The sequence below is a fragment of the Phyllobates terribilis genome, unplaced genomic scaffold (assembly GCF_046119375.1).
Source record: "Phyllobates terribilis strain yellow unplaced genomic scaffold, ASM4611937v1 Scaffold_9__5_contigs__length_417890890, whole genome shotgun sequence".
Classification (NCBI taxonomy): Eukaryota; Metazoa; Chordata; class Amphibia; order Anura; family Dendrobatidae; genus Phyllobates; species Phyllobates terribilis.
In genome coordinates this window covers 376,182,668-376,200,963 of record NW_027362769.1, presented here as the reverse complement: position 1 = coordinate 376,200,963, position 18,296 = coordinate 376,182,668, and the positions used below count along the sequence as shown (strand labels likewise).

The window sequence follows — 18,296 nt, the reverse complement described above, 5'->3', positions numbered from 1 at the left end:
CTTCTGGCGTCTGATTGGCTGCGGAGGAGAGAGCTGCTCTGGAATTGGCTAGAACTCATCCGGCGTGGTGTGGAGTGGAGCGGTGCGGGCAGAAGACGGGAGGGAGGAAAAAGGAGTGGACGTCTGGGGGATGTGTGTATGTAATGTGTGCAGAATACTGTGTGACGTGTGTATGTAATGTGTGCGGAATAGTGTGTGACGTGTGTATGTAATGTGTGCGGAATAGTGTGTGACGCGTGTATGTAATGTGTGCGGAATAGTGTGTGACGCGTGTATGGAATGTGTGCGGAATAGTGTGTGACGCGTGTATGGAATGTGTGCGGAATAGTGTGTGACGCGTGTATGGAATGTGTGCGGAATAGTGTGTGACGCGTGTATGTAATGTGTGCGGAATAGTGTGTGACGCGTGTATGTAATGTGTGCGGAATAGTGTGTGACGCGTGTATGGAATGTGTGCGGAATAGTGTGTGACGCGTGTATGGAATGTGTGCGGAATAGTGTGTGACGCGTGTATGGAATGTGTGCGGAATAGTGTGTGACGCGTGTATGGAATGTGTGCGGAATAGTGTGTGACGCGTGTATGGAATGTGTGCGGAATAGTGTGTGACGCGTGTATGGAATGTGTGCGGAATAGTGTGTGACGCGTGTATGGAATGTGTGCGGAATAGTGTGTGACGCGTGTATGGAATGTGTGCGGAATAGTGTGTGACGCGTGTATGGAATGTGTGCGGAATAGTGTGTGACGCGTGTATGGAATGTGTGCGGAATAGTGTGTGACGCGTGTATGGAATGTGTGCGGAATAGTGTGTGACGCGTGTATGGAATGTGTGCGGAATAGTGTGTGACGCGTGTATGGAATGTGTGCGGAATAGTGTGTGACGCGTGTATGGAATGTGTGCGGAATAGTGTGTGACGCGTGTATGGAATGTGTGCGGAATAGTGTGTGACGCGTGTATGGAATGTGTGCGGAATAGTGTGTGACGCGTGTATGGAATGTGTGCGGAATAGTGTGTGACGCGTGTATGGAATGTGTGCGGAATAGTGTGTGACGCGTGTATGGAATGTGTGCGGAATAGTGTGTGACGCGTGTATGGAATGTGTGCGGAATAGTGTGTGACGCGTGTATGGAATGTGTGCGGAATAGTGTGTGACGCGTGTATGGAATGTGTGCGGAATAGTGTGTGACGCGTGTATGGAATGTGTGCGGAATAGTGTGTGACGCGTGTATGGAATGTGTGCGGAATAGTGTGTGACGCGTGTATGGAATGTGTGCGGAATAGTGTGTGACGCGTGTATGGAATGTGTGCGGAATAGTGTGTGACGCGTGTATGGAATGTGTGCGGAATAGTGTGTGACGCGTGTATGGAATGTGTGCGGAATAGTGTGTGACGCGTGTATGGAATGTGTGCGGAATAGTGTGTGACGCGTGTATGGAATGTGTGCGGAATAGTGTGTGACGCGTGTATGGAATGTGTGCGGAATAGTGTGTGACGCGTGTATGGAATGTGTGCGGAATAGTGTGTGACGCGTGTATGGAATGTGTGCGGAATAGTGTGTGACGCGTGTATGGAATGTGTGCGGAATAGTGTGTGACGCGTGTATGGAATGTGTGCGGAATAGTGTGTGACGCGTGTATGGAATGTGTGCGGAATAGTGTGTGACGCGTGTATGGAATGTGTGCGGAATAGTGTGTGACGCGTGTATGGAATGTGTGCGGAATAGTGTGTGACGCGTGTATGGAATGTGTGCGGAATAGTGTGTGACGCGTGTATGGAATGTGTGCGGAATAGTGTGTGACGCGTGTATGGAATGTGTGCGGAATAGTGTGTGACGCGTGTATGGAATGTGTGCGGAATAGTGTGTGACGCGTGTATGGAATGTGTGCGGAATAGTGTGTGACGCGTGTATGGAATGTGTGCGGAATAGTGTGTGACGCGTGTATGGAATGTGTGCGGAATAGTGTGTGACGCGTGTATGGAATGTGTGCGGAATAGTGTGTGACGCGTGTATGGAATGTGTGCGGAATAGTGTGTGACGCGTGTATGGAATGTGTGCGGAATAGTGTGTGACGCGTGTATGGAATGTGTGCGGAATAGTGTGTGACGCGTGTATGGAATGTGTGCGGAATAGTGTGTGACGCGTGTATGGAATGTGTGCGGAATAGTGTGTGACGCGTGTATGGAATGTGTGCGGAATAGTGTGTGACGCGTGTATGGAATGTGTGCGGAATAGTGTGTGACGCGTGTATGGAATGTGTGCGGAATAGTGTGTGACGCGTGTATGGAATGTGTGCGGAATAGTGTGTGACGCGTGTATGGAATGTGTGCGGAATAGTGTGTGACGCGTGTATGGAATGTGTGCGGAATAGTGTGTGACGCGTGTATGGAATGTGTGCGGAATAGTGTGTGACGCGTGTATGGAATGTGTGCGGAATAGTGTGTGACGCGTGTATGGAATGTGTGCGGAATAGTGTGTGACGCGTGTATGGAATGTGTGCGGAATAGTGTGTGACGCGTGTATGGAATGTGTGCGGAATAGTGTGTGACGCGTGTATGGAATGTGTGCGGAATAGTGTGTGACGCGTGTATGGAATGTGTGCGGAATAGTGTGTGACGCGTGTATGGAATGTGTGCGGAATAGTGTGTGACGCGTGTATGGAATGTGTGCGGAATAGTGTGTGACGCGTGTATGGAATGTGTGCGGAATAGTGTGTGACGCGTGTATGGAATGTGTGCGGAATAGTGTGTGACGCGTGTATGGAATGTGTGCGGAATAGTGTGTGACGCGTGTATGGAATGTGTGCGGAATAGTGTGTGACGCGTGTATGGAATGTGTGCGGAATAGTGTGTGACGCGTGTATGGAATGTGTGCGGAATAGTGTGTGACGCGTGTATGGAATGTGTGCGGAATAGTGTGTGACGCGTGTATGGAATGTGTGCGGAATAGTGTGTGACGCGTGTATGGAATGTGTGCGGAATAGTGTGTGACGCGTGTATGGAATGTGTGCGGAATAGTGTGTGACGCGTGTATGGAATGTGTGCGGAATAGTGTGTGACGCGTGTATGGAATGTGTGCGGAACACTGTGTGACGCGTGTATGGAATGTGTGCGGAACACTGTGTGACGCGTGTATGGAATGTGTGCGGAACACTGTGTGACGCGTGTATGGAATGTGTGCGGAACACTGTGTGACGCGTGTATGGAATGTGTGCGGAACACTGTGTGACGCGTGTATGGAATGTGTGCGGAACACTGTGTGACGCGTGTATGGAATGTGTGCGGAACACTGTGTGACGCGTGTATGGAATGTGTGCGGAACACTGTGTGACGCGTGTATGGAATGTGTGCGGAACACTGTGTGACGCGTGTATGGAATGTGTGCGGAACACTGTGTGACGCGTGTATGGAATGTGTGCGGAACACTGTGTGACGCGTGTATGGAATGTGTGCGGAACACTGTGTGACGCGTGTATGGAATGTGTGCGGAACACTGTGTGACGCGTGTATGGAATGTGTGCGGAACACTGTGTGACGCGTGTATGGAATGTGTGCGGAACACTGTGTGACGCGTGTATGGAATGTGTGCGGAACACTGTGTGACGCGTGTATGGAATGTGTGCGGAACACTGTGTGACGCGTGTATGGAATGTGTGCGGAACACTGTGTGACGCGTGTATGGAATGTGTGCGGAACACTGTGTGACGCGTGTATGGAATGTGTGCGGAACACTGTGTGACGCGTGTATGGAATGTGTGCGGAACACTGTGTGACGCGTGTATGGAATGTGTGCGGAACACTGTGTGACGCGTGTATGGAATGTGTGCGGAACACTGTGTGACGCGTGTATGGAATGTGTGCGGAACACTGTGTGACGCGTGTATGGAATGTGTGCGGAACACTGTGTGACGCGTGTATGGAATGTGTGCGGAACACTGTGTGACGCGTGTATGGAATGTGTGCGGAACACTGTGTGACGCGTGTATGGAATGTGTGCGGAACACTGTGTGACGCGTGTATGGAATGTGTGCGGAACACTGTGTGACGCGTGTATGGAATGTGTGCGGAACACTGTGTGACGCGTGTATGGAATGTGTGCGGAACACTGTGTGACGCGTGTATGGAATGTGTGCGGAACACTGTGTGACGCGTGTATGGAATGTGTGCGGAACACTGTGTGACGCGTGTATGGAATGTGTGCGGAACACTGTGTGACGCGTGTATGGAATGTGTGCGGAACACTGTGTGACGCGTGTATGGAATGTGTGCGGAACACTGTGTGACGCGTGTATGGAATGTGTGCGGAACACTGTGTGACGCGTGTATGGAATGTGTGCGGAACACTGTGTGACGCGTGTATGGAATGTGTGCGGAACACTGTGTGACGCGTGTATGGAATGTGTGCGGAACACTGTGTGACGCGTGTATGGAATGTGTGCGGAACACTGTGTGACGCGTGTATGGAATGTGTGCGGAACACTGTGTGACGCGTGTATGGAATGTGTGCGGAACACTGTGTGACGCGTGTATGGAATGTGTGCGGAACACTGTGTGACGCGTGTATGGAATGTGTGCGGAACACTGTGTGACGCGTGTATGGAATGTGTGCGGAACACTGTGTGACGCGTGTATGGAATGTGTGCGGAACACTGTGTGACGCGTGTATGGAATGTGTGCGGAACACTGTGTGACGCGTGTATGGAATGTGTGCGGAACACTGTGTGACGCGTGTATGGAATGTGTGCGGAACACTGTGTGACGCGTGTATGGAATGTGTGCGGAACACTGTGTGACGCGTGTATGGAATGTGTGCGGAACACTGTGTGACGCGTGTATGGAATGTGTGCGGAACACTGTGTGACGCGTGTATGGAATGTGTGCGGAACACTGTGTGACGCGTGTATGGAATGTGTGCGGAACACTGTGTGACGCGTGTATGGAATGTGTGCGGAACACTGTGTGACGCGTGTATGGAATGTGTGCGGAACACTGTGTGACGCGTGTATGGAATGTGTGCGGAACACTGTGTGACGCGTGTATGGAATGTGTGCGGAACACTGTGTGACGCGTGTATGGAATGTGTGCGGAACACTGTGTGACGCGTGTATGGAATGTGTGCGGAACACTGTGTGACGCGTGTATGGAATGTGTGCGGAACACTGTGTGACGCGTGTATGGAATGTGTGCGGAACACTGTGTGACGCGTGTATGGAATGTGTGCGGAACACTGATATGTGTACATGATTCTGTGTGTATACATAATGTGTGTAGTGTCTTTAATGGGTATAATGTCAGTGGTGTATGTAATTTATACATATACTGTATGTGTAGTGTGTGTACGTAATGTGTTAGCTTGTAAAGCGTATGCAATGTGTGTATTGTGAATATGTAGTGTATATAATATATACATGTGTATAATGTATATATATTGTGTACATGTCATGCATGTTTATATTCGGTTTATGCAATGTATTTGTGTATATTTGTATGTGCGCAATGTACATAGTGTGTATATAATGTGTACAATGTATGTAATATGCATATTTATATACTCCACGTGTGCATAATGTGTGTATCTATCCATATATATGTGTGTATGTGTGTATATATATATATATATATATATATATATATATGTGTGTGTAATATTAGTATACACATTGCTTACACTGTAAGCGTTGTATGTCATATATACATTTGTGTAATGTGTGTATATATAGTGTGTATATAATATGTGCTTGTATATATAGTGTATAGATATAAGTATGTAATGTATTCACAAAATGTTTACGTATGTAACATTTGCGCATATTTACAGTACAGACCAAAAGTTTGGACACACCTTCTCATTTAAAGATTTTTCTGTATTTTCTTGACTATGAAAATTGTACATTCACACTAAAGGCATCAGAACTATAAATTATCACATGTGGAATTATATACTTACCAAAAAAGTGTGAAACAACTGAAAATATCTCTTATATTCTAGGTTCTTCAAAGTAGCCACCTTTTGCTTTGATGACTGCTTTGCACACTCTTGGCATTCTCTTGATGAGTTTCAAGAGGTAGTCACCGGAAATGGTCTTCCAACAATATTGAAGGAGTTCCCAGAGATGCTTAGCACTTGTTGGCCCTTTTGCCTTCACTCTGCGGTCCAGTTCACCCCAAACCATCTCGATTGGGTTCAGGTCTGTTGACTGTGGAGGCCAGGTCATCTGGTGTAGCACCCCATCACTCTCCTTCTTGGTCAAATAGCCCTTACACAGCCTGGAGGTGTGTTTGGGGTCATTGTCCTGTTGAAAAATAAATGATGGTCCAACTAAATGCAAACCGGATGGAATAGCATGCCGCTGCAAGATGCTGTGGTAGCCATGCTGGTTCAGTATGCCTTCAATTTTGAATAAATCCCCAACAGTGCCACCAGCAAAGCACCCCCACACCATCACACCTCCTCCTCCATGCTTCACGGTGGGAACCAGGCATGTAGAGTCCATCCGTTCACCTTTCTGCGTCGCACAAATACACGGTGGTTGGAACCAAAGATCTCAAATTTGGACTCATCAGACCAAAGCACAGATTTCCACTGGTCTAATGTCCATTCCTTGTGTTCTTTAGCCCAAACAAGTCACTTCTGCTTGTTGCCTGTCCTTAGCAGTGGTTTCCTAGCAGCTATTTTACTATGAAGGCCTGCTGCACAAAGTCTCCTCTTAACAGTTGTTGTAGAGATGTGTCTGCTGCTAGAACTCTGTGTGGCATTGACCTGGTCTCTAATCTGAGCTGCTGTTAACCTGCGATTTCTGAGGCTGGTGACTCGGATAAACTTATCCTCAGAAGCAGAGGTGACTCTTGGTCTTCCTTTCCTGGGGCAGTCCTCATGTGAGCCAGTTTCTTTGTAGCGCTTGATGGTTTTTGCAACTGCACTTGGGGACACTTTCAAAGTTTGTCCAGTTTTTCGGACTAACTGACCTTCATTTCTTAAAGTAATGGTGGCCACTCGTTTTTCTTTACTTAGCTGCTTTTTTCTTGCCATAATACAAATTCTAACAGTCTATTCAGTAGGACTATCAGCTGTGTATCCACAAGACTTCTGCACAACACAACTGATGGTCCCAACCCCATTTATAAGGCAAGAAATCCCACTTATTAAACCTGACAGGGCCCACCTGTGAAGTGAAAACCATTTCCGGTGACTACCTCTTGAAGCTCATCAAGAGAATGCCAAGAGTGTGCAAAGCAGTCATCAAAGCAAAAGGTGGCTACTTTGAAGAACCTAGAATATAAGACATATTTTCAGTTATTTCACACTTTTTTGTTAAGTATATAATTCAACCTGTGTTAATTCATAGTTTTGATGCCTTCAGTGTGAATGTACAATTTTCATAGTCATGAAAATACAGAAAAATCTTTAAATGAGAAGGTGTGTCCAAACTTTTGGTCTGTACTGTATATATAATATGTATGCAATGGTGTTCTTTGATCTTATTGAAATGTGCACATTGTAGAATCAGGCTGAAGGCATCAAAACCAGTCCAGATTACTATAAGACACGAAGATCAGTAAATCCAGAAAGTTGCTAGAGCCTCAAAGTCATGAAAATCATCAATCTCTTCAATGAAACTGGCTCTTATGAGGACTAGCCCAGGAATGGAAGACCAAGTATTACCTCTGCTGCAGAGGATAAGTTTATCAGAGTCATCAGCCTCAGAAAACAAAAATGTACAGACCCTCAGATAACAGCACTCATAAATGTTGGTCGAAAGGCTGCAAAGAAGCCACAACTGAAGCCCGCGAACAAGAAGAGACTTGTTTAGGCCAAGCAATACAAGGACTGGTGATTGTTGTGCCTTGAGTCTGATTTTACAATGTGCACATTCCAAAATGAACAAGGAAAACCATTGCCTGAACAAGTTTCCAAACTTCTGACCGGTGCTGTATATATCATGTATGTAATGTGTGTACTTTCTGAATATATGGTATTTTTGACCCCCTCCTGTCTTGTGTGGCTATCTCCCCCCCCAGCGCAGCGGGTTCCCTTGGTGTCCATGGAGCCGGGCAGTATAGAGAAGCTGTGCCTGCTGCACCAGAGCTCGGATTTTCTGGTAGTGAACAAGCACTGGGATATCCGCATAGACAGTAAGATGTGGTACGAGAAGCTGACGGTGCAGCGACAGCTCAAGCACCGCTTCCCCGAGCTCGCCGACCCCGACACCTACTACGGGTTCAGGTGAGTTCTCATCCCGAGTGTCCGTTACATTATTGGGTCCGTGCAGATTTATTGCATCTCATTATCTCACAGGTTCTGCCATCAGCTGGACTTTTCGACCAGCGGGGCCCTGTGTGTCGCCCTCAACAAGGAAGCCGCAGGACGGGCGTACAAGTGCTTCAAAGAGCGGACGGTCACCAAGGCGTACCTGGCCCTGGTAAGGATGAAGTCTCCTTGTATCCTTTTCCATTGCATATGCATTCACACCGGCTCATGCTGCCTTTTCTGTTCAGGTCAGGGGCTTCGTAGCAGAGAGTCGCATGACCATCACCCTGGCCATAGGCAAGAACACGCAGGACGGGCTCACACACATGATGTGCGTAGAAGGGACGGAGGGTGAGTACTGATTGTCCGTGCATGTCACTCGAGCACCCGCTATACTCGGTGCATACCCGAGCACCCGATGCAAACTCAAATAGCGAGCACTTGAGCTCAACACTAGTCACCATATCGTTGTTGTTTTTTTTTTCTTTACTTTTGAAAAAATCCTAACCCTAACCCTAGAGTTTATTTTTTACGCCGTTCCTCGTGCTGTATAAGTGATTAGACGACTTTATTCTTCGGGTCGGTGCGATACCAGATTAATATCGGGTTTTTATGATTGACAGCTGTCACACACTAAAAAAAACTTTTTTTTTTTTGCAAATACTAGTTTTTGCATCGCCATATTTTGAGAGCTATAATTTTTCCAGCTTTCGGCCGACAGAGTCATGTGATGGCTTTTTTTTTTGCGAGACGAGTTTTTATTGGTATGATTTTAAGGCACGTGATATTTTTTGATCAATTTTTATGCCGATTGGGAGGAGAATAAACAAAAACCAACAATTTCGGAATTGTGTTTTTTTTTTTTTTTTTTTTATGCCGTTCCGTGTGTGGTAAAATTGATAAGGTAGCGTTATTCTTCAGGTCAATACGTTTACAGCGATACCATATTTATATAGTTTTTTTATGTTTTGGCGCTTTAAGGCTAAGTGGCCACGATGCAGAAATGCTGCATATTTTTTGTGCTTGACAACTTGTTCACACTATATAAATCCATGCAACCGGCATGGATTTATAGTAGTGTGACCAAGTTAGTTAAAAAGAAAAGAATAAGAATGGTAAAAAAAAAAAAAAAGGATTATACTTACCTTCCGATGTCCTCCCGGTGTTTTTTCCGCCGCGTCCGGTCTCTTGCACTGCTCACGGTGGTGTGAAGGACCTGCGGTGATGTCATTCAGTCATGTGTCAGGTCACATGACTCAATGACATCATGGCAGGTCCTTCACAACACCGCAACCCATGACAAAACCGGCAGCATGGGCATTGACATTGCGGCTTGTCATTGGGGACCATGGGGGATGGATTACCAAGCGTTTCCCAAGCGTTTACACTGCGTAAATTCCGCAGCATAAACACTTGGAAAATGCTTCGTGGGCACACAGCCTTACACAATAAAAACTATATTATAGAAAAAATATTTTTTTTTGCATCGCTTTATTCTGAGAGCTATAACTTTTTTTTATTTTTCGGCTAATGGAGCTCTATTGCGGCTTGTTTTTTGCGGGACAAGATGACGTTTTCAGCGGTACCATTTTTATTTGCATTCGTCTTTTTGATTGCATTTTATTGCATTTTTTGCTTGGCGGTATGATGATAAAACATCGGTTTTTGCTTAGTTTTTTTTTACCGTGTTCACTAAAGGGGTTAACCACTTCGCGCCAGAGCCTGTTTTTGCCTTCGTGACCGGGCCAATTTTTTCAATTCTGACCACTGCCAGTTTATGAAGTAATTACCCTGGAACGCTTCAACGTATTCCCCTGATTCTGAGATTGTTTTTTCGTGACATATTGTACTTCATGATAGTGGTAAAATTTCTTCGATATCACTTGCGTTTATTTGTGAAAAAATCGGAAATTTGGCGAAAATTTTGAAAATTTTGCAATTTTCAAACTTTGAATTTTCATGCCCTTAAATCAGAGAGATATGTCACACAAAATAGTTAGTAAATAACATTTCCCACATGTCTACTTTACATCAGCACAATTTTGGAACCCAAATTTTTTTTTGTTAGGGAGCTATAAGGGTTAAAAGTTGACCAGCGATTTCTCATTTTTCCAACAAAATTTACAAAACCATTTTTTTAGGGACCACATCACATTTGAAGTCACTTTGAGGGGTCTTTATGACAGAAAATACCCAAAAGTGACACCATTCTAAAAACTGCACCCTGCTCAAAACCACATTCAAGAACTTTATTAACCCTTCAGGTGATTCACAGGAATTTTTGGAATGTGGAAGAAAAAAATTAACATTTAACTTTTTTCACAAAAATGTTACTTTAGACCCAATTTTTTTATTTTCACAGGGGTAACATGAAAAAATGGACCCCAAATTTTTTTGTGCAATTTCTCTTGAGCGTGCTGATACCCCATATGTGAGGGAAAACCACTGTTTGGGCGCACAGCAGGGTTCGGAAGGGAAGGAGCGCCATTAGACTTTTTGAATGTAAAATTTGTCTGAATAATTAGCGGACGCCATGTTGCGTTTGGAGAGCTCCTGATGTGCCTAAACAGTGGAAACCCCCCACAAGTGACACCATTTTGGAAACTAGACCCCTTAGGGAACATATCTAGATGTGTGGTGAGCACCTTGAACCCCAAGGTGCTTCACAGAAGTTTATAATATTGAGCTGTAAAAATAAAATTTTCACATTTTTCCCACAAAACCGTTTTTCATCCCTTAATTTTGCATTATCATAAGGGTAATAGGATAAATTGCACCATGAAATTTGTTATGCAATTTCTCCTGAACACGCTGATACCCCATATGTGGAGGCAAATTACTGTTTGGGCACATGGCAGGGTTTGAAAGGGAAGGAGCGCCATTTGACTTTTTGAATGTAAAATTTGTTTGAATAATTAGCGGACGCCATGTCACATTTGGGGAGCCCCTAATGTGCCTAAACAGTGGAAACCCCCCACAAGTGCCACCATTTTGGAAACTAGACCCCTTAGGGAACTTATCTAGATGTGTGGTGAGCACCTTGCACCCCCAGCTGCTTCACAGAAGTTTATAATATTGAGCCGTAAAAATAAAATTTTCACATTTTTCCCTCAAAAAATGTTTTTCATTCCCTAATTTTGTACTATCATAAGGGTAACAGGAGAAATTGCACCATGAAATTTGTTGTACAATTTCTCCTGAGTACGCCGATACCCCATATGTGGGGGAAAACCACTGCTTTGGTGTACGGCAGGGTTCGGAAGAGAAAGAAGCGCTATGTTGGCTGGGATAGGCAGCAGACACCATGTCACATTTGAAGAGTCGCTGACATGCCAAAACAGCAGAAACCCCCACAAGTGACCCCATTTTGTAAACTACACCTCTCAAGGAATTCATCTAGGGAAGTAGTGAGTATTTTTTAATTTTTAAATTTATACCATTGGGCAGTGAAAAAAGCATAATTATATTTTTACCACAAAAAAATGTTTTACCCTCAGATTTTACATTTTCACACAGGGCAATGGGTAAAAATGGTGCCGAAATGTTTCACACAATTTCTTCTAAAAGTGTCAATACCCCATATGTGGCTGTATCGTACCACTTAGCCATACGGTGAGATCTGGGAGGGACGGAGCGCTATTTGACAATTGGAGAACAAATTATTGTAGAATAGGCATTTGGATTTGGGAGCACAAAATTTTCTGAATTTCTTTTGGGGGGCAAGGACCATTTTGCTTTTCCAGAGCCTTTCTGCTACCAGTAACTTGGAAGTCCCTTATATTTTTAACAGATGATGGACCTGAGTGGGGACTAGTTTTTTTTGAGGACTGAGTTGAAGCTTTTATTGGGAACATTTTACGTAACATTTATCCGGCGCTCTAGGCTGAGCACTTACATCGGGGTTTCCATCTAAATTTCCAAGTGATGTAATTCAGATGAAACCCCTGCGGGATCCATTCACTGTAATGAGGCAGCAGAGTTACTCTGGACTCCGTCTGGCCTCTGTTTAGTGGTGTCCTTTTTTTCAGAAGTGCACAAAACTGTGGCCAACCGCACTTTTATGCACGCCTAAAACAAATGACACCGTGGGATCCCAGGCTAGACGGCATCCACAGTGGCCTATATCTGCCTCATTACAGGGAATCTTCCATCATGGGTTCTGGCTGAATCACGTATTTCAGAGATTTACACGGAAACTCTGGTGTAAGTGCTCAGCGCAGAGCACAGGATAAATGTGAGCAGAGCCTTACTGGGATCTTTGGGAGACTTAATAAACAAATCAGTAGCAGGTGAATAATATTTGTTTTATTTATTTTTTATGCCGTTCCTAGTGTGATATAACTGATTAGATTACTTTATTCTTCGGGTCGGTGCGATTACAGAGATACCAGATTTATATCGGGTTTTTATGACTGACAGCTGTCACACACTAAAAGACGCTTTTTTTGCAAAATCTAGTTTTTGCATCACCATATTTTGAGAGCTATAATTTTTCCATATTTCGGCCGATAGAGTCATGTGATGGCTTGTTTTTTGCGGGACGAGTTAAAATTTTTATTGGAACCATTTTTGGGTATGTGACATTTTTTGATCGCTTTCTATTCCGTTTTTTGGGAGGTAAAGTTAACAAAAACAAACACTTCAGGAATTGTTTTTTGAGTTTTTTTATGCCGTTCTGCGTGTGGTAAAAGTGATCAGGCAGCGTTATTCTTCGGGTCAGTACGTTTACAGCGATACTACACTTACTGTATTTTTTTCATGTTTTGGCGCTTTTACACAATAAAACAATTTTATAGCAAAAAAAAATATTTTTTTTGCATTGCTTTATTCTGAGAGCTATAACTTTTTTATTTTTTGGCTGATGGAGCTGTATGGCGGCTTTTTTTTGCGGAACAAGATGACGTTTTCAGTGGTACCATTTTTATTTCTATTCTGCTTTTTGATTGCATTTTTTTCCACTTTTTGTTTGGCGATATGATGAAAAAGCATATTTTTTTGCTTCGTTTTTTATTTATTTTTATTACGGTGTGCACAGAAGGAGTTAATTAGTGTGACAGTTTTATAGCTCGGGGTTGTTTCGGACGCGGCGATACCAAATATGTGTACTTTTTTTGGTTTTGTAATAATTTACGGATTTATTGGTTTAATATTTTATTTATTTATTTTTATTTATTTTGTGATTTTTTTTTTTTAATAGTTTAAAAACTTTTTTTTTACTTTTTTTTACATTTTTACTTAGTCCCTGTATGGGACATTAATTTTTATTTTTCTGATCCCTGATCTCATGTAATGTAATAGACATATATTACATTACATGAGATCTTCACTGACTCTTTCAGTCAGTTTCCTGTCTGGCATCAGCTACATACAGGCTGAAGTCAGACAGGAAGGACACCATATATGGCAGAGCTGGAGGCGGTCATGTGACCTCCAGCTGCCATAGCAACCCCAGGTCCTCAAACGAAACGGAGGTCTTCGGAGGTAAGTAAGACGACCCCCTCTCTTCCTGCTGTCTCCTATATGCCGTGATCACTATAGATCACAGCATATAGAAGACAGCAAAGGGTTAACATCACTGGGACCTGATCTAATCAGGTCCCGATGATGTACCCTGTCAGAGCTAACGCTCTGCACCGGAATCGCAGTGCTTGCAGGACCCTAGGGGTCCTGAGCACTGCGAGACCACCCACCGTTTTTAAACGTCGGCACTGCACAGAGCCCGGCAAGCGCCGACGTTTATCTACAGTGGGCGGTCGGGAACCAGTTAACTAGTGGGGCAGTTTTATATATTTTATCAGGTCGTTCCGGACGCGACAATATCACCACATCTGTGTACTTTTATTGTTTGTTTTTTTTTGTTGTTTTTCTTCGTAATAATATTATTTATTTATGGGTACAGTATATTTTTAATTTTTGGGGATTTTATATATATATATATATATATATATATATATATATATATATATATATATAATATAATTTAATTTACAATTTTTTTTCCCACTTTCTGACACTTTTCTTACTTTTACACATTGTCCCACTATGGCCCAGGGCACAAGGACATACTATTACCGCAAATGTCAGAAAGTGGTTAAAGGAGCATTCCCATCTCCAAGATCCTATCCCAATATGTAGTAGGTGTAAAAATAATATTACCAACTAACTCCAATAAGAAATGTAGTATAATTTTTCTGATTCGCTGTGTCGCTTACCCCATGTGCAGGGCATTGCAGTAGCTTAGGTATCCATGGTTACAAGCACTAGCAACTACCTCACTATAGGAGTGGTCGTAACCATGGATACATAAGCTACTTCAATGCCCTGCACATGGGGTGAGCAACATAGCGAATCAGAAGAACTATACTACATTTCTAATTGGAGGTATTTGCTAATATTATTATTACACCTACTACATGTTGGGATAGGATCTTGGAGATGGGAATACACCTTTAAAGGGGTTGTCCACCTATTGGGCCATTTTTTTCTTTCTATGTAAATGCTTATGCTTCGGGCTAAAAACTTATTTTTGCAGTTGAGCTATTTTTAAATGGTTGCACCATTTGGCTTTTACAGACTCTTTGTTTTGCTGCACTTTCATGTTTAATATGATCTGAGGTCATAAATCAGCTGAGAAGAGCTCAGAAAAAGAGAGGAGAGAGTTAAACTCTCATCAGACCATCAGAATGAGCTCGCTGAAGGATTTTTTTATTTTTTAGAAAAATTGATGATTTACTAATGATTTATTTTATTAATTTGTAGCCACTTTGTGAATTGTCCTGTCCTCCCCAGGGTGCAAGAATCCCAAACCTTGTCAGACGGACCTCCTCGTATTACAGCGCGGGTTATACAAGGGAGACCCAGTCACTAAAGTCTTATTGCAGCCTCTGACAGGTGGGTAGTAGGGGGGGTCTTTACAGGGCTTTTCCTGTTTCGGTATTGCTAAAACACAGCTTAACTTAAAGGGGTTTTACTGTACAAATCAGAGACACTCACTTCTGGCGCGAGTGACTTCACGACTCCGCTCACTTCCGGCGCGGACATGCACGCGTCTCGACAGGTGTGCACGGAAAAAACAGTAAGCTGTATTCACTCTGAGTCTTCTCCACTGCTCCCCGGTGTCACATTGACAGCGCTGCAGCCAATCAATGAGCTAAGTGGCTTTACCCGACTGTCACTTCACAATGATGGATGCGGGGAGCAACGGCGGAGACTCTGCGCAGGACCCTTTAACGTCAGCGCCTCTGGATATCCCTTTTAATGATTCCTGGGGATTCGACCCACACCAATTATGAGAATAAGGCTCTACAGCAAGTTGATGCGGTCATGCTGTAGTTCCCCTGTGCTGCCGGATGGTCGGGAGCAAGTTCCTTTCTTTTATCAGCCACTTTGGCTATGGGCAGATTAATGCCCTGAGACCCCCCCGCTATTTTTATGGGGTAGCCATTACCTTTCTAACTAGCATTTCCTTGACTTTCAGGCCGTACCCACCAGCTCAGAGTCCACTGCAGCGCCCTGGGTTACCCCATCGTAGGTGACTTCACCTATAGCTTTAAGACCGACGCGGACCCCTACAGAATGATGCTTCATGCCTACTACCTCCGGATCCCCACCGACCGAGAGCTCATTGAAGTCACAGCGCCCGACCCTTTCCGGCCGGATTTGGACCCCGGTTGGGTGCCAGCAGACACCGTCCGCAGCCTGAGCGATGCCATGATAGAAATCGTCAGCAAGCAGGTGGAGTCAGACGGCAAGAAAGAAGCACAGAAACCACCAGGGACACTGTGCAAGAAAGTGACGGAGCGGGAGCAAGCTGCGTGTGAGCAGTGGTTGTTGGAGTGGGCCGGTGAATAATCCTCGTAATGCTTTACTGCACCCACCATCTTGCCCGGGTAACGTGGTATCAGTAGTTCAACCTCTCACCGCTCTTAGGACCATAATGCACTGCTTCAAACCTATCACAGCCGTTCACCAGCACAATGGCATCGACAGCTGCTTGGGTATTTTAATGCGCGGGAGGGGGGAAAGGTTGTCAGCGACGACCCCTGCGGTTTTAACTCTTGTCTATGTAATTACATGAGGACTGTAGGACCAACTGGAACTTGCATCTCCATAGGTCCCTGTGGGGATTTTATTTTTGAGGGGTAATTCCTCTAATCCACCAATTTGTTGCCGATTTTTAGCTTTTTCTGGCGTGTCCCTTTAAGCATGCAACCCAAGTGATAACCAATATGGCCTCCATTATTGTTACCGCCCAACTGTCTATGATTTTACCTTCCCAGCTCTTATATGGCTCCATAACGAGGTATTTAACCCCTTCACCACCTTGCAATTTTCCGTTTTTGTTTCTTGCTCCCCTTCTTCCCAAAGCCATAACTTTTTTTTTATTTTTTTTATTTTCCTGTCAAATATAACCGTATGAGAGCTTGTTTTTTGCGGGACGAGTTGTACTTTTGAACGACACCATTGATTTTACCATATAGTGCACTGGAAAACGGGGGGAAAAAAATTCCAAGTGCGGTGAAATTGCAAAAATAATGCAATTCCACAATTGTTTTTTGGGTATTATATTTACCATGTTCACTATATGATAAAACTGACCGGCCATTATGATTCCCCAGGTCAGTATGAATACACAGATACCAAGCATGTAAAGTTTATTTTTTATTTAAATAATGAAAAAAAAATCCTATATTTGTAAGAAAAAAATTTGGCTTTTGGCTCCATTTTCCGAGAGCTGTAGCGTCTCCATTTTTCGGGATTTGGGACCGGGTGAGGGCTTATTTATTGTGTCCCGAGCTTTGTTGATACTATTTGGGGGTAGATACAATGTTTTGATCGCCCGTTATTGCATTTTAATACAATGATACCGCGCCCCAAAAAAACGTAATTCTGGCTTTTCGACCTTTTTTCTCGTTACGTTGTTTACAGATCAGATTCATTTATTTTATATTCTGATCGAACATTTCTAAACACAGTGATACCAAATATGTGTATTTTTATTTCATTTTTTATTGTTTTATTTTCAATGGGGCAAAAAGGGGGTGATTTTAATCTTGTGTTATTTTTTAATATTTATTTTTTTTACTATATTTAATAGTCCCCTCAGGGGACTATAAGCTGCGATCGTCCGATCGCCTGTGCTGTACATAGCAGCGCATCAGCAGGACTGGCTTTGTTGCCAATAACCACCAAGCAGGGCTCAGCTTTTCTCTTTACCAGAGTGACCAATCAGAGCTCAGCTTTTATTTTTACCAGAGTGACCAATCAGAGCTCAGCTTTTCTTTTTACCAGAGTGACCAATCAGAGCTCAGCTTTTCTTTTTACCTCAGCAGTGTAAGAAATAAACAAGGCCGTCGTCTCCTTTCCTGTCAGCCCGCTCATCCTCTGCGGGCGGCAGTGGTGCTGTGTGTGGTTGAACAACATGAAGCTTTGTGATAATGGAGGCCGATGTGCACACAGGGTCATTCACAGAGACATAAGACTGTTGTGCTGGGAAATTTCGCGATTTTTCCGTTCCAGTAATAGGCAGTATACATAGTTTGGTGCCGAGGTGAATGACCAAAAAATAAAGTAAAAAAAAATATATATAAACTATATATATATATATATATATATATATATATATTTTATATGAACTTAGATCACACCCCCTTGTTTGGCATTCAAAAGAAGAAATTGAAAAATAAAAAAAAAAACATTTGGTATTGACGTTTTTAAAAAAAAAAAAAAAATATAGAGATATATAGATCTCTCTCTCTCTCTCTCTTTGTATGTATAATTATATATATAATATATATATATACATATACATACACACACACACACACACACACACGCACAAATATATAATTAATAAAAATATTTAAAAAGTGTGTGTGTGTATATATATATATATATATATATATATATATATATATATATACGCATAAACACTTTTTAAAAATATTTTTATTAATTATATATTTGTGTGTGTATATATATATATATATATATATATATATATATATATATATAATAAAAATATAATCGTAATACACACACACCATATGTTA

General features: G+C 43.2%; 1 protein-coding gene across 6 annotated transcripts; it reads left to right on the top strand.

Annotated features, from left to right (window-relative positions):
• Nucleotides 1-18,078, top strand: RPUSD1 (RNA pseudouridine synthase domain containing 1). Of its 6 annotated transcripts, none has more exons than XM_073648422.1 (6): nt 1-136; nt 8,016-8,220; nt 8,293-8,416; nt 8,493-8,595; nt 15,034-15,135; nt 15,722-18,078. In XM_073648422.1, the coding sequence occupies exons 2-6, from the start codon at nt 8,039-8,041 to the stop codon at nt 16,093-16,095; spliced, it is 885 nt and encodes a 294-aa protein (XP_073504523.1). In that variant the 5' UTR covers nt 1-136; nt 8,016-8,038; the 3' UTR covers nt 16,096-18,078. The 6 variants fall into 6 exon arrangements, with proteins under 6 accessions (XP_073504523.1, XP_073504527.1, XP_073504524.1 ...); XM_073648426.1 differs by having other exon boundaries at nt 2-82; nt 8,021-8,220; XM_073648423.1 differs by having other exon boundaries at nt 10-132.
• The last annotated feature ends 218 nt before the right edge of the window (nt 18,079-18,296 follow it).